Source organism: Elgaria multicarinata, chromosome 9 (genome assembly GCF_023053635.1).
Source record: "Elgaria multicarinata webbii isolate HBS135686 ecotype San Diego chromosome 9, rElgMul1.1.pri, whole genome shotgun sequence".
NCBI classification, from domain to species: Eukaryota; Metazoa; Chordata; class Lepidosauria; order Squamata; family Anguidae; genus Elgaria; species Elgaria multicarinata.
Genome location: NC_086179.1, coordinates 25,933,124 through 25,950,183, shown reverse-complemented (window position 1 = coordinate 25,950,183; position 17,060 = coordinate 25,933,124). Strand labels below are relative to the sequence as shown.

The 17,060-nt window shown below is 48.6% G+C and overlaps 1 protein-coding gene across 1 annotated transcript in view; it reads right to left on the bottom strand.

The window, feature by feature from the left end:
* DENND2A (DENN domain containing 2A) overlaps positions 1 to 17,060 on the bottom strand; it is a 96,476-nt gene that overhangs the window by 15,048 nt on the left and 64,368 nt on the right. Inside the window, exon 15 of the mRNA XM_063135068.1 lies at positions 8,102 to 8,279. Within this exon, the coding sequence (XP_062991138.1) occupies positions 8,102 to 8,279 (178 nt within the window). The remainder of the gene's footprint in view (positions 1 to 8,101; positions 8,280 to 17,060) is intronic.

Genomic DNA, 17,060 nt, shown 5'->3' with positions numbered 1-17,060 from the left:
CAGGATGTGGGGATAAGTAGCAGTCGCTGGTCGAGCTTCTCTCCCCAGTCTCATATGGAGCAATTTTGAGCTCTCACTTCGACTTCAAGTTCAGACACTTGAGCACAGCCCCTACGGTGGAGGCACAGCTGGCCGTGCCTCTCTCCCCAACCACTGACTGCACAGGGACAGTTTAAGTTTCCTCCTGAGAAGTGAGCACTCACTTCGACTCATGACAGCCGTTGACTTTACCACAGCCACTTCCTGGTGGATACTTTGTTCCACCACGATGTGGGTGAGGAGGATTAGTTGCAGCAGCTGGCCGTGCCTCTCTCCCCAACTACTGACTGCATAGGGACAGTTTAAGTTTCCTTCTGAGAAGTGAGCACTCACTTCAACTCATGACAGCCATTGACTTCACCACAGCCACTACTGCGGATGCTGTGGTCCTCCAGGATGTGGGGATAAGTAGCAGTCGCTGGTCGAGCTCCTCTCCCTGGTCTCGTCCCACCCCTCTTCCGCTGTAACGCCCTCTTTGAGAAGCAAGCTGTCACTGAAACTCATGAAAGCCATAGACTTCCGAAGCAACCTTTCACTTCAACTCATTGACTTCCCCTTTGAGAAAAAGCTAAGCTCCAGTAATGCACCGTTTTTCCGTGGGACAGCTCTCTTATGAGAAGCTGCACTGCATATGCAGCAGTGCCACGGCTTTGAGAAGCCGAGACCCATCCCAGCCACCGGGAACCGGAGGAAAACTCCAGCAGTCCACGGGTCACCCTTTAGATAGCTCGGGGATCAAATGGAGTCCTTGATCTGTGTGCTGATTTTGAGAAGCAACCTTTCACTGAAACTCATTCACTTCCCCTATGTGCGGGAGGTACTCCAGCAGTCCACCGATCGCCCGTAGCACAGCCACTAGCAAAGCCACTACAGTGGATGCTCTCTTCTCTCTCTCTCCTCAGTCTCATCCTCTTCCTCTTCCCCTTCTGCTGTAACCCGTCTTTGAGAAGCAAGCTTTCACTTAAACTCATCATTCACTTCCCCAACTGAGGGAGGTAAAGTCCAGCAGTCCACGGGTCGCCCTTTGGAGTGCCCTGGGAGTGGAAGACGTACTCCCTGATCCCGAAGTATGGTTTTGAGAAGTAAGCTGTCACTTGAACTCATGAGCCTCTGTGCAAAAGCTGTCCTTGTGTGTGTGGTTGTGAGTGTTACTGCAGCTGCCTGTCTCGCTGCGAAAATGAAACAGGCAAGTCCTCGCCTTTGAGAAGCAACCTTTCACTTAAACTCATGGAAGTCATTGACTTCAGCACAGCCACTACGTACAGGCTGTGGTCCTCTGGGTGACCCGATCAGTGTGCTGATTTTGAGAAGCAACCTTTCACTGAAACTCATTCACTTCCCCAATTGCGTCTGGTACTCCAACAGTCCACCGAACTCCCATAGCACAGCCACTTAGTGCATAGGGACAGTTTAAGTTTCCTCCTGAGAAGCAAGCTGTCACTTCAACTCATGGACTTCCCCTATGTGCGGGTGGTACTCCAGGTGTCCACCGATCGCCCATACCACAGCCACTTTGTGTGTACGGACAGTTTAATTTTCCTGAGAAGTGAGCACTCACTTCAACTCATGGACTTCCCCAATTGCGGCTGGTACTCCAACAGTCCACCGAACGCCCATATCACAGCCACTTAGTGCATAGGGACAGTTTAAGTTTAATGAGAAGTGAGCTCTCACTTCGACTCATGACAGCCATTGACTTCACCACAGCCACTTCTCGGTGGATGCTTTGTTCCACCAGGATGTGGGTGAGGAGGATTAGTTGCAGCAGCTGGTCGAGCGTCTCTCCCCAGTCTCGCAATTCAAGTTATCTGAGAAGTGAGCTTTCACTTCGACTCCAAGTTCAGACACTTGAGCACAGCCCCTACGGTCGAGGCGCAGCTGGCCGTGCCTCTCTCCCCAACCACTGTCTGCATAGGGACAGTTTACGTTTCCTCCTGAGAAGTGAGCACTCACTTCAACTCATGGACTTCCCCAATTGCGGCTGGTACTCCAACAGTCCACCGAACGCCCATAGCACAGCCACTTAGTGCATAGGGACAGTTTAAGTTTAATGAGAAGTGAGCACTCACTTCAACTCATGGACTTCCCCAATTGCGGCTGGTACTCCAACAGTCCACCGAACGCCCATAGCACAGCCACTTAGTGCATAGGGACAGTTTAAGTTTCCTCCTGAGAAGTGAGCACTCACTTCGACTCATGACAGCCATTGACTTCACCACAGCCACTTCTCGGTGGATGCTTTGTTCCACCAGGATGTGGGTGAGGAGGATTAGTTGCAGCAGCTGGTCGAGCGTCTCTCCCCAGTCTCGCAATTCAAGTTATCTGAGAAGTGAGCTTTCACTTCGACTCATGGACTTCCCCTATGTGCGGGTGGTACTCCAGCAGTCGACCGATCGCCCATACCACAGCCACTTAGTGTGTACGGACAGTTTAATTTTCCTGAGAAGTGAGCACTCACTTCAACTCATGACAGCCATTGACTTCACCACAGCCACTACTGCAGATGCTGTGGTCCTCCAGGATGTGGGTGAGGATTAGTCGCAGCAGCTGGTCCAGCTCCTCTCCCTGGTCTCGTCCCACCCCTCTTCCGCTGTAACGCCCTCTTTGAGAAGCAAGCTGTCACTGAAACTCATGAAAGCCATAGACTTCCGAAGCAACCTTTCACTTCAACTCATTGACTTCCCCTTTGAGAAAAAGCTAAGCTCCAGTAATGCACCGTTTTTCCGTGGGACAGCTCTCTTTCGAGAAGCTGCACTGCATATGCAGCAGTGCCATGGCTTTGAGAAGCCGAGACCCATCCCAGCCACCGGGAACCGGAGGAAAACTCCAGCAGTCCACAGGTCACCCTTTAGATAGCTCGGGGATCAAATGGAGTCCTTGATCTGTGTGCTGATTTTGAGAAGCAACCTTTCACTGAAACTCATTCACTTCCCCAATTGCGGCTGGTACTCCAACAGTCCACCGAACTCCCATAGCACAGCCACTTAGTGTGTACGGACAGTTTAATTTTCCTGAGAAGTGAGCACTCACTTCAACTCATGACAGCCATTGACTTCACCACAGCCACTTCTCGGTGGATGCTTTGTTCCACCAGGATGTGGGTGAGGAGGATTAGTTGCAGCAGCTGGTCGAGCGTCTCTCCCCAGTCTCGCAATTCAAGTTATCTGAGAAGTGAGCTTTCACTTCGACTCATGGACTTCCCCTATGTGCGGGTGGTACTCCAGCAGTCGACCGATCGCCCATACCACAGCCACTTAGTGTGTACGGACAGTTTAAGTTTCCTCCTGAGAAGTGAGCACTCACTTCAACTCATGACAGCCATTGACTTCACCACAGCCACTACTGCGGATGCTGTGGTCCTCCATGATGTGGGGATTAGTAGTAGTCACTGGTCGAGCTTCTCTCCCCGGTCTCGTCCCACCCCTCTTCCGCTGTAACCCTGTCTTTGAGAAGCAAGCTGTCACTTCAACTCATGGACTTCCCCTATGTGCGGGTGGTACTCCAGGCGTCCACCGATCGCCCATAGCACAGCCACTTAGTGTGTACGGACAGTTTAATTTTTCTGAGAAGTGAGCACTCACTTCAACTCATGACAGCCATTGACTTCACCACAGCCACTTTGTGTGGGATGCTGTGGTCCTCCAGGATGTGGGTGAGGATTAGTAGCAGAAGCTGGTCCATCTTCTCTCCCCGGTCTCGTCCCACCCCTCTTCCGCTGTAACCCTGTCTTTGAGAAGCAAGCTGTCACTTCAACTCATGGACTTCCCCTCAGAGAAAAAGCTAAGCTCCAGCAGTCCACCGATCTCCCGTAGCACAGCCACTACGTTTCCTGAGAAGTGAGCTCTCACTTCAACTCGTCTTGTAGTGCGCCCGCCGAGTTGAGCACAGCCACTACAGTGGAGGCGCCTGCCCGCCTGCCTGGGAGCCGTCCTTGTGAGGTAGCTGGATCTGCTGGGACTGACTCCCCCGCAGATCTATGGCTTACTTGTGCAAGGTACCAGCTTTTCTGGGCCCGCCAACCCATGCCTGCCTGCCTGTCTGCCCGCCTCCCCCGGGGTGCTGCTGTGGTGGGGCATCTGCCAGGACTGACTCCTCGCCTGCTCTGCCCGCCTGGTGCCTGGGAGATGGGCTTTGCGGTTCGTGCCCAGCACCCTCCGGCACGCTTGCTCCCAGTCGTCCTCCTCTGTGCCCCTCAAGGCGTAACTGCTGGCTTAGAAAGAAAGAACCAGCCATCTTTGCCTCACTTTGTGCCCACTTATGGGTTGGTTTGCTATGCGTTAGTGCTCAAGCCATCCTTGTGGCACTACAATGCATGCTGCCTGCCTGCTTTCCCTCCCTTCTCCCCTTCCCGCCTTGCAGCGATGGTGTATGTGTCTTGCTTTGACTCAGGGGAGAAGTCCTTCCTGCGCTCACTTAGACTTTATCAAGTTCAATAATCCCTTTTTCAAATGTGCCAGAAGATTTAGGGTTATCTCGTGGCATGTTGGGATTGCCTTGGAACTGGCCCCATTGAGCTGTCTGCAATTGCAACTTTAAATCCCTGACATACTGGAGTGTTCAAATTTCAAAAGTTCCCCTAACATCAGGGGATGATGGGATTGCCTTGAAACTTGGTGTCCATGGGGACACATGGGTAAGCTGTCATGGGACCAAAGGATAGGTTTCTAACGTGCAAATTGACGTAGTTGTAGAATGGGACTTGATTTGGGGTGAGTTAAAAAGTTTAAGCCGCGCCAAAAATCAGGGGATGATGGGATTTGCTTGCAACTTGGCGTGCATGTGGACACATGGATAAGCTCTCATGGTGCCGAGTTTGAGGTTTCTAACATGCAAATTGACGGAGCTATCCCAAGGGGTGTGAATGGGGTGCCCGATTTTCATAAATTCCCCAAAAATCAGGGGATGATGGGATTGCCTTGAAACTTGGCGTCCATGTGGACACGTGGATAAGCTATCATGGTGCCGACTTTGGGGTTTCAAACATGCAAATTGACGTAGTTGTAGAATGGGACAATTTGGGGTGAGTTAAGCCATGCCAAAAATCAGGGGATGATGGGATTTGCTTGCAACTTGGCGTGCATGTGGACACATGGATAAGCTCTCATGGTGCCGAGTTTGAGGTTTCTAACATGCAAATTGACGGAGCTATCCCAAGGGGTGTGAATGGGGTGCCCGATTTTCAAAAATTCCCCAAAAATCAGGGGATGATGGGATTGCCTTGAAACTTGGCGTGCATGTGGACACGTGGATAAGCTATCATGGTGCTGAGTTTGAGGTTTCTAACGTGCAAATTGACGGAGCTATCTAAAGGGGTGTGAATTAGGGTTATGGGTGGTGCGTTAGAGGGTAGAGCCGCACCAAAAATCAGGGGATGATGGGATTTGCTTGCAACTTGGCGTGCATGTGGACACATGGATAAGCTGCCCTGGTGCCGAGTTTGAGGTTTCTAACATGCAAATTGACGGAGCTATCCCAAGGGGTGTGAATGGGGTGCCCGATTTTCAAAAATTCGCCAAAAATCAGGGGATGATGGGATTGCCTTGAAACTTGGCGTGTGTGTGTATACGCCCATGAGGTGTCATGGTGCCAAACGTGAGGTTTCTAACTTCAACGGAAAAAAAGTTGTTTACTTTTTTAGCTTTCAATGCAACCCTATGGGGGGCAAAAACGGAGCTCCGGATCCGGATCCGGAGCTCCGAGCGGAGCGGAGCGGAAGTGGGCGGAGCGGGGGCAGAGCGGAGCGACCCGCTCCGGAAAATGGCGGATCTGCAAGTGAAGCGGAGCGGGGGGTCCGTGCACACCCCTAGTGAAAAGGTTACCGACCTAACCGTGGCTTAGCATGTCATCTGAATAGGCCCGTTGTGTGCATATTTATTCATACAATCCTATGTTTTGGACTCTTGGTTACCCCTACCCCATACAAATTCCTCTTCCTATTATTATTATTATTATTATTATTATTATTAGTATTATTAGTATTATTAGTATTATTATATTATTATTATTATTATTATTATTAACCATTATGATAATAAAAGTATTGTTACATTAGTGATGATGATGAACATATAGCATTTCACCACACAGTATAGCACTTGATTTCCTGCTGGCCATAGCAAGTAGCTTAGTATAGCAGGGCAGACAAGTGAGAGACCTTCCAGGGGAGACCCAGATGACTTAGAGCAGTGGTCTAAAAAGGGAACTGAAGATCTCCCCTTTACCCATGCAATAGTAGGACTTTTTTAAAAGTATTAATTAATATGCCATGATATAGGAAGCTGGCTTATCCCAGGACAAACTATTTTGTCCATCCAACCCAGTGTTGTCTACTTCAGCGTTCCCTAGCTAAGTGCCCTCCAGAGTTGTTAGACTATCTTCCCCAGCATGTCCCAACTAGCTATGCTGCCTGTGGGCATGCTGGGAGTGGCAGTCCAATATCTCTGGAGGGCACAAGGTTGAAGAAGGTTGATTAGCAAAGTCCCAGGAAGAGAAAAGTCCTTCCTATTACCTGCTACCTGACCCTCTTTAACTGGAGATGCCAGCGACCATAGCTGGAGCCTTCTGCGTGCACAACATGTGCTCTACCATTGAGTTAGCCCCCCTCCCCTTTGTCCCTAAAAGTGTGGACCTGCCCTAAGGAGGATTCTCAGCCTGCCTGGTCACTGAGGTCATGTTCCCGGTGGTTCCACATGGACCTATGGTTGTGCTCTCCAACACCAGTCCGGCTAGCCCATGTGGACTAGCGAACAATCGGTAGGGTGACAGCACTGCCCTCCTGAATGTGTGGATTATTGTCGAACAATTCAGAGTCCTGATGACTTGTGACTTACACCGATGAAGTGCTTTTCATCGTCTTCATAGACTAGCCTCCCCCAACCTGGTGCCCTCCAGATGTTGTGGCCTTCGACTCCCTTCAGCCCCAGCCATCATGGCCAATGGTTAGGAATTCTGGGAGTTGTTGCCCAAAACATCTGGAGAGCACCCAGTTGGAGAAGACGGGTCTAGGTAGTGGCCTCTGTATTATGTCAGCTGTGGGGTAGTCCTAGGCATATTTAGACATAAAAAACTCCCTACAACTGGAGGGATGACCCCATTGGGTTCTAGTATTATGGGAGAGAGAGAGAAAAGTGTCTCATTGTCCACTTTCTCCACACTGTGCATAATTTTGTACACTTCTATCATGTCTCCCCTTAGCCTCCTTTTTTCCAAGCTAAACAATCCCAACTGTTGTAACCTTCCCTCATAGGGGAGATGTTCCAGCCCCTTGATCATTTTAGTTGCCCTTTTCTGCACTTTTTCCAGCTCTACAATACCTTCTTTTTTTTAAGGCGTGGTGACCACAACTGTACACAGTATTCTAAGTCTGGCCGCACCATAGATTGGTATAAAGGCAGTACGATACTGGCAGTGGTGGGAAAGCATGGGAGGGTTATAAGTGAAAGTCAACATTGTCTGGACACCCCCCCCCCTAAAATTCCATGAATGAGGCAGAATGATGGCATGACAAAAGCCTCATCTGGAAGCACCCACAGTACGTGCACATGCATAAAGTAAGCATGGCACTTTCCCCCCCTCCATCTTTGTGATCAGAATTCAAAGGCCACCCTGTAAAGAAAGTCCTCGGGATGGTGCGCAACAAGAAATGAAAGTTTTAAAGCTCAGCAAGGATAAGAGTATAAGTAAAGCATTAAAACAACCCACACATTCAGAAAGTAAAAAACCAGCTTAAAGCTAAGAGGGCTAAGAAGATATAAAAGTCTTAGCCTGGCAACTAAATGAGCCCCAGGAAGGCACCAGGCAGGCCTCTCCAGGGAGGGCATTTAACAGTCTGGGGGCCACCACTAAAAAGACTTTCTGTCCTGAAGCCACCCACAGCACGTCACTTGGCAGGAGTTCTTAGGGAAGAGGGGTCCTTGGGGAAGACGAGAAAGCACTACTTGGATTATTTTAACAAATACACCTCCAAAAGGCACTCTTCCCCTCACCCCTCTGCACTTCCAGTTTGGTGCGTCGGTAGTTGCTCCGGTTGTCCGACACTATCCACCCTGCCCTCTGGTCTCACCTCTTCCACGGGCAGCTCCTTGAGGCGGGGTAACGAACTGGAGAGCAGACCAATCAGAAAGGGGGTTGGCGAGCATACGATGTCAATCATCGAAGGCGGAAGCACAGGGATGTAGGTGTGCTGCCACGTGAAGGGGTAAAGGAGCGCCACCATGGCATGGCAGCATTTGGACAAGGTGCTGGAAGTGAAAAGACAAACACGTGACGGTCAGCCGATCTGAAACTCCCAAGGGACTTTTGAGACAGACACACCACAATAATCAGGGGCAACGGAACACAGTTCACCCCAACCAATGCTAGCACCTAAAACTATGACCCTGTTCAGATGGCACGCTAAGCCATGGTGGTTAAGCCTTTTGTACTAAACGTTATGGCTTAGCGCAGCCTTCCTCAACCTGGGGCGCTCCAGATGTGTTGGACTACAACTCCCAGAATGCCCCAGCCAGCTGGGGGATTCTGGGAGGTGCAGTCCAACACATCTGGAGCGCCCCAGGTTGCGGAAGGCTGGCTTAGCGTGTCTTGTGAACCGTGCCTTAGCGTATCATGTGAACCATTCCTAACCATGGTGGCTACATAACCAGTGACAATTGAGCTAGTTTTAACCTCGAACAGTATCTGGATTTTCAGTTTAAAAAGAGGAATTAAATTTATAGTCCTCATGACTGAGGAGAGATGAACTGGGAACTGGGACTCTGACTGAAAGGTCAGAAACCAACGTGGGACTTGTTCAGGGCTTTCACTAGTCCCAAGGCAAGGGTGGGGTGGAGTTCTGCACCTGTTCTTCTCTCTTCTCCCACCAAATTTTCAGACCTGGTTCTCTACACACTCAATCTCTGACCAACAATTATTCTCTGCCTTACTTCATCTACCCAAAGAACTTGCAAACACGTCTTTGTCATCAGCTTGGTTTTCCTGTTTTGCAGATTTACCTGGTATAGTTCAGAGACTCAACTTCTCTTTGGCATATGCCCATTCCGTTTTAAGCAGTTTTGCAGGTCACCTCCGCTCACCCCACTGTGGTTATGGTAGTATCATACAATACGATTGCATAATAATAGCAGCCATTAATTCCAGCGGCAACAGAGTATACCAGAGATTTCTCAAAGTTGTACCATGGGGACTCACAATTTCTGTGCCTATTTTCCCCTGAATCCAAGGACTCCCAGAGTCATGGGATTAATGGATATTCTCAGCTTTCACGCCACTGCCTCTTAAATACAGCAAAACATGGAACGGTCCCAACATTCCTCTACATTTTTCCTGCTAGCTAAGCAATTTGCTAGAAAACCCCGAGCATATACGTCCGCCGAAGTCAAACATACGTGCGAAGAAAGAAGAAAAAAGACGGGAGATATAAGAAACCAAGCGACACACATACAGCTGAGGACACATGCAGGAAGCAGGCTTTTCTCAGCTACCCTTACAATGAACCAGCCAGCCTCTCACCTGCAGCCTGCCTTGTGCCGTTCCTGACGCTGATCACTGCGCATCCAAATGGAATAGCAGGATCAGCATAAGCAATCATAGTGTAAAAACCCCAGTCATGCCACCTCAAGTCCCCCGTTACAATATATCATCCTTTTCCATCCAGTTTTTTTGCACTATAATTCCCATCAGCCCCAACCAGCATGCCCAATGATCAGGAACAGCAGAGCTGCAGTCCAAAACGTCTGGCTGCAAGAGATGGTAACGAACATGGAGGGTCTCGCTGTTTCAATGCCTGGCTTGGAAGTGCCACTTAGTCACATGGGGAAACGAAGGTCAGAAAGCAGGGACAATTTGGTGTTTTCTGTGGGTGCCCCCCTACATGATCACAAAGATGGAGGGGGGGGGGGAAGTGCCATGCTTACTTTATGCATGTGCACGTACTGTGGGTGCTTCCAGATGAGGCTTTTGTCATGCCATCATTCTGCCTCATTCATGGAATTTTAGGGGTGTGTGTGTCCAGACAATGTTGTCTTTCACTTATAACCCTCCCATGCTTTCCCACCACTGCCAGTATCGTACTGCCTTTATACCAATCTATGGTGCGGCCAGACTTAGAATACTGTGTACAGTTGTGGTCACCACACCTTAAAAAAAAGAAGGTATTGTAGAGCTGGAAAAAGTGCAGAAAAGGGCAACTAAAATGATCAAGGGGCTGGAACATCTCCCCTATGAGGGAAGGTTACAACAGTTGGGATTGTTTAGCTTGGAAAAAAGGAGGCTAAGGGGAGACATGATAGAAGTGTACAAAATTATGCACAGTGTGGAGAAAGTGGACAATGAGACACTTTTCTCTCTCTCCCATAATACTAGAACTCAATGGGGTCCTCCCATGAAGCTGATTGGCTGGAGATTCAGGACAAATAAAAGGAAGGACTTCTTCACACAGTGCATAGTTAAATGATGGAATTCACTACCACAAGATGTAGTGATGGCCACCAATTTGGATGGCTTTAAAAGGGGGTTGGATAAATCCCTGGGGTAGAAGGCAATCAATGGCTACTAGCCCTGATGGTTATGTACTACCTCCAGTATCTGAGGCAATAAGCCTGTGTGCACCAGTTGCTGGGGAACATGGGTGGGAGGGTGCTGTTGCACCATGTCCTGCTTTGTGGTTGACAGCTGTGGCTACTGTATGAACTGAGTGCTGGACTAGATGGACCCTTGGTTTGATCCAGCATGGCACTTCTTACGTTCTTAAAATCCATTAGAGAAAAAAAGGTGGAATTGCTGCGGAATGCCTTCTGAAGGCTAGCACTAGGACCCCTCTGCCTAGAAGCACCTTCTGTTGTTGTGGGGAATTTGGGCTTCCTAAGAATGAAGGTATCTTTGAGCAGTGAGGAACGGACGTGAATGCAATGCCTTCGTGGCAGGCTATTGAAACAGGGGAAGGATGAAATGGGGCTTCCATTCAAACACGGCCAACAGAGCGGTGAGAGACGTTTTTTCTCTCCTGCGATCTTCAAGAAAGGTTTGGACAGAGAGTTTTCATTTTTGCAGCAGCAGAAGAATGCAGCAACATTGTTTTCATTCCAAATAATAATAATAAAAAATGCACCACCCTCCAAAGCAGGCAATGGCACAGGTAAACTCATCAGCTGTAGCAGTACAAACTCCTTTGAGCATTTGAGGAGGCACATGAGTTACTAAATGGTACACATAACGTCATCTGGCTTTATGAGCCCGGTCTTGAATGGAACAAGGAGGGGAGAGAGATATGCAGTGCAGCCTAAAGGAATCATATGGCCAGGAAACCACTCACAGCTGGCTTGAGTTAAGCAGCATGAGAGAATATACACAGAGCGGGAGGGAGAAAGGCAAGGAAGGGGAGGGGGGAGAATACCCCAAGAATGAGTAGGAAAGAATACTCGTGGAGTATAGATTGATTTTAAAAAACAACAACAACAACAGACTATATTTAGCATACATGCTGTGCAGCAAAGAATGTTGGCTTCCTAAGAAACTTTAAGTTCTCATTTAAAAAAACAAAATACGTTTCTAGTCCTCATGGTTGAAAATTCAAGTTTTGAAGAAAAGTGCAGGTAGTAAAGATTTAGGAATCCAAAGGCATGACCTGTGTAACCTAGATGCTGCGCTGCACAGACTTGTGCAGAATTTACAGTGAATAGAAATGGTTGGTTTTTCCAAGGAGATCTAGGGCAGTATTTTTACCCCTTTTTCAGTTGAGGAGTCCTGAAACATGATGATGATGATGATGATGATGATGATGATGATGATGATGATGTGCCCACTTGTTCAATTAGGAAGCCCTCTTGAGAGCCTGATAGTACTGGTCTTCACAAGCGGTTGTAAAAACTCTTTTTCAGAAAATCTTTATAATGATGCGATAAAACCCCAAATATCACAGCTGTATTGAAATAGTTGTGATTTAAGATCATTTAAGGAGCAATCCTGCCATGGTTCCGGTCAGCCTACAAACTCGGAGGCTGACGGGAATCCTATGCAGAGCAGGAGCAGTGCGTAAATCTCCGCACTCCAGCCCACCCCACATTTCTGCTAGATGGGCAATTTTGCCCATCAAGCAGCAGTGCCTCAGAGAGGAAGGGAAGGAGGCTGGGGTGACCCTAGGAAACAGCACATGGCAGCTGCCCCAGTCTCCTCTCCTCCCTGTCCCCATGAATGCCCCCTTTCCCCCATCTCCACACTCCATTTTCTGAGCACGGAGAAGTAGCCAGTGCAGTTCGCTCCGCCTCTGCTACGAGGGGGCTGGGGAGCATGGTTTCCTGGCTCCCAACTTGGAGCCCAGTCTTTGAGCTTGGAGCCAGGAAACCAAGCAATCCTATGTCCCCCTAGACACTGTCTAGGGGGACATAGGATTGCTCCCTCTGTGATTATACACCCACCCACACAGAGTATGTTAGCAGAGTTAGTCCCCCGAAGTGGGACAAGCATTTTTAAATAAAACTGGGCTCCTAAAATTATTCTGTTATTGGCTTCTTGGTGATTCTTGGCTTCTTCGGGACAAATTATTGGCTTCTTCGGGACAGTTCCAGAGTAAAGCATGTTAAGGACTATTCCCTTCCTTTCCCTATTTTTACACTTTTTCTTACAAAATACTTCTTCATACAGCACATAGTTCCACTATGGAATTTACTACCACAAAACATAGCGGTGGCCACCAATTAAGATGGCTTTAAAAAGGTAGTGAAGCACATTCCTGGAAAAGAAGGCTCCCAATGGCTACTAGTCCTGATGGCTCTATGCTACCTCCAGTATCAGAAGCAGTAGACCTATGTGCACCAATTGCTGGGCAACATGGGCAGGAGGGTGCTGTTGCACCATGTCCTGCTTGTGGGTGCCTGGTCAACAGCTGGTTGGCCGCTGTGTGAACAGAGTGCTGGACTAGATGGACCCTTGGTCTGATCCAGCAGGGCTCTTCTTATGTTCTTAATGTTACAAACAAATCATTACTATTATTTTGTAAGTCACCTTGGTCTCCACAATCCATTTTGCTCAGATATTGTTGCTATTTTTCCCTGTGAATGATAAGCTTTTCATGCACGAAACTGGAGCAAAGCAAACAAAAGATGAATTTAATAGCTTGTCTTAAAAACACACACACACACACACACACACACACACACACACACACACACACACACATAAATGAAGTCATTTTCCTGAGCTGAAAAAGAATGTTTACTATGGTTGCTATGGTAAGGTGGAAGGGGCTGGGGGGAGGAAAGAAAAAGAGTAAGACTCCTTTCCTTTCCTGTTGGCAAGGTTCACAATTACAGATCTCTACAGAAAAGGAAAGAAAAACAACAGAAGAACTTCCCTTGATGTCCACTTATTAAACCTGGTTTGGGCTCAGCTCAAAAATGCTGCACAACTCATACAACGTTTGGCAACGGGACCTTGGAATCAAAGGGACAGATTTTTGCAGCGACGAAGAGTCACGACAAATCATACCTCCCCACACGCATGCATGCGCCTTTGTTTTGTTCACACAAAGACATGCGTAGATGCACAAACAATTCACACGCTGAGCAAGGGTGGAGCCCATATGGCCAACTGCAGAAAGAGTGTGATAAATACAATCCTTCAAAGGCCTTTCTTCACCTGCATGCACTCATTAAATAACCTCTGCTAGATTACTTCTAGCATTCCAAACCCCTGAGCAACCTTGAACAGCTGCCTTAGTTTAAAGAGAGAGAGAAACTGAGAAACTTGCTAGATAGACCTTAAACGCTTTTTTCAAAAATGTATAACAATCTCCTCTGTCCCAAATAAATATCATTATTCATTGTTTATTTATTTATTTATTACATTTTTATACCGCCCAATAGCTGACGCTCTCTGGGCAGTTCACAAAAATAAAGACTGTATACTTTGCTCTTCAATCAAATGATCAAGGGTTACAACAGAATACAACCCACCCCACCCACCCATAAAAATAGGCTAAGAAGAGCACATCTATAAAACACATCAATTAAAAGAATATTAAAGGCAGATTTTTTTAAAAATATATATATAACTAAATAAAGTTTTTAACGCATTGCAATATTAAAACGGTATTCTGGCCCACTTGCATTGGCCGCCTGTAAGTTTCTGAGCCCAATTCAAGGTGCTGGCTTTAAACTATAATGCCTTACATGGGTTGGAACTACAATACCTGTCCGAATGACTCTCTTGACCTGAACCTGCCTGGATACTACAATCAATACCTGGGGCCTTCTTCTGAGTGCCTGCTAGTGGGTAGTATGTTTTCTTTTAGGGAAATGCAGTCTGGGGTGAGGTGTGCAGGGTGGCTGTGAAGTATTTACTTTAATGAAGAAGATGCTTCCCTTCATTAAACATTTTATGCATTTAATTTCCTTCTGACCCCACTGTTTACAGTTCTCCTCCCATCTACCATATGCAGTGTATATAAACCTGAAAATCCCCATAATACCCCATGCATCTGATGAAGTGGACTGCAGTCTGCAAAAGCTCATGCCGGGATAAATGTCTTAGCTTTCAAGATGCCACCAGACTCTTTGTTTTTGCTGTCAATTAGGGCTGTGCTCTGCTCCGATTTGGATCGCAAATCTGGAGCAGAGAGACCTGATCCGCCTCTGCCAAAGGCGGATCCGAATTGGGTTGGGGGAGCTGCGGATCGAGGCAAAGCAGTTTGCCTCAATCCGGAGCTCCGACTGCAGGTAAGTGGGGGGAGGGGGGCTTACCTGGCTCCGCCACCACTGCCGCAGTCCGTGCGACGATGGCAGCGGAGCCAGGTAAAGGGGGCAGGGGGGCTTACCTGCCTCCGTCGCGGTCCGGCGCAGGCTTCAACTGTGGGCCAGGCCTCAAGCTGAAGATTAGGCCACGGCCTGCTCTTCCGTTTTGGGGCCTGGCCCTCAGTTGAAGCCTATGCCAGACTGCGATGGAGGTAGGTAAGTGGGGGGGAGAGGGTGGCTTGCCTGGCTCCGCCGCTGCAGTCCGTGTGGCGACGTTGGAGCCAGGTAAGGGGGCAGGGGGGCTTACCTAACTTTGTTGTTGTCCGGTGCAGGTTTCAACTGAGGGCCAAGCCTCAAGCCGGAAGATTAGGCCACGGCCTGCTCTTCCGTTTTGGGGCCTGGCCCTCAGTTGAAGCCTACGCCAGACTGCGATGGAGGTAGGTACGTGGGGGGGGGAGGGCGGCTTGCCTGGCTCTGCTGCCGCAGTCCGTGTGGCGACGTTGGAGTCAGGTAAGGGGGCAGGGGGGCTTACCTGCCTCCGTTGCGGTCCAGCGCAGGCTTCAACTGTGGGCCAGGCCTCAAGCTGAAGATTAGGCCACGGCCTGCTCTTCCGTTTTGGGGCCTAGCCCTCAGTTGAAGCCTACGCCAGACTGCGATGGAGGTAGGTAAGTGGGGGGGGGAGGGCGGCTTGCCTGGCTCTGCTGCCGCAGTCCATGTGGCGACGTTGGTGGAGCCAGGTAAGGGGGCAGGGGGGCTTACCTGCCTCCGTTGCGGTCCAGCGCAGGCTTCAACTGTGGGCCAGGCCTCAAGCTGAAGATTAGGCCATGGCCTGCTCTTCCGTTTTGGGGCCTGGCCCTCAGTTGAAGCCTACGCCAGACTGCGATGGAGGTAGGTAAGTGGTGGGGGAGGGCGGCTTTCCTGGCTCTGCTGCCGCAGTCCATGTGGCGACGTTGGTGGAGCCAGGTAAGGGGGCAGGGGGGCTTACCTGCCTCCGTTGCGGTCCAGCGCAGGCTTCAACTGAGGGCCAGGCCTCAAGCTGGAAGATAAAGATACAGGAGCCCTGTCCTCCTTTTCATATGGTCAACTTATGTAAAAGGGAAAGTTTGTTCAGGAGAGCCTGAAAGATCATTTCCACTAAAATATGTAGTGAAAAATGTTTTTGCATTATTATTGTACATTGGGTGTGTGCGTGCACAAATGTCACACGAGTTCAGTACTGGGAGAAGAGTATGGGGCCCACTAGAGATGGCTAGCTCCAGGGGCTCATCATGGCCTTGACCCAGCCCTATCATTAGCTAAGCATGTTCCTAGGTTGACCATATGAAAAGAAGGATAGGGCTCCTGTATCTTTAACAGTTGCATAGTAAAGGGAATTTCAGCAGGTGTCATATGCATGCATCTATAAAACTCCCTCTTCATCACAACAGTTAAAGCTGCAGGAGCGAAACTAGAGTGACGAGATACAAAAGAGGGCAGGGCTCCTGCAGCTTTACCTGTTGTGATAAAGAGGGAATTTCTCTAGGTGCTTCACGCATACAAATGACACCTGCTGAAATTCCCTTTTCTATGCAACTATTAAAGATACAGGAGCCCTGTCCTCCTTTACATTTGGTCACTCTACATGTTCCCATCCCACTAGTTTCATTGTCCCATTGTTTTGTATTGGATTGTATCCATGTTGTTCAAGATTAAGGAAATCTGTGTAATTTATTCTGACTCCACTGTTTACATTTTTACAAATGTTTGATGGTGGGAAAAGCACAGCAGGCAATAAGAAGTAAGAGGGGATAGAAACAAGGGCCCTAGAAACAAGCTCACATTTAGGACCTATAATAGACATCATTCCTCTGTATCAGAACTTTCCCCATCATCTATGAGGACGAGAAATTTGACTTCCCTCCTTAATGTTTAAAGCAAAAATTCTCAGGATTCCAGATCACATTTTATGCAACAGACATACTTCTTTGTCAGGCTCTGCTCTGCTTTCTCGTAGCTTTCCTGAATGCTGTTCTTGTCCACTTTCGAAAAAGCCTGATGGATGAATGAATTTTTGGCTCCCTTTTCAGCAAAGACCTCTTCAGCATTCCCTTTCCTTCTCCCAGTCCCACGGACGCAGCAGGACTTACTGGGAATTGTGAAAACAGGCAGGCTGTTGAAACCTGATCTTGCGCTCGTAAGCATCATTACTCATCTGTTAAGTTTTTGCCTTTGCTGGCCTGAAAAAAAAGAGAACTCTACTCTCTCCATCCTCAAGTGTTTAAGAAATGGCAGTATGCCAGGCACCAGCTGTAGAAAATC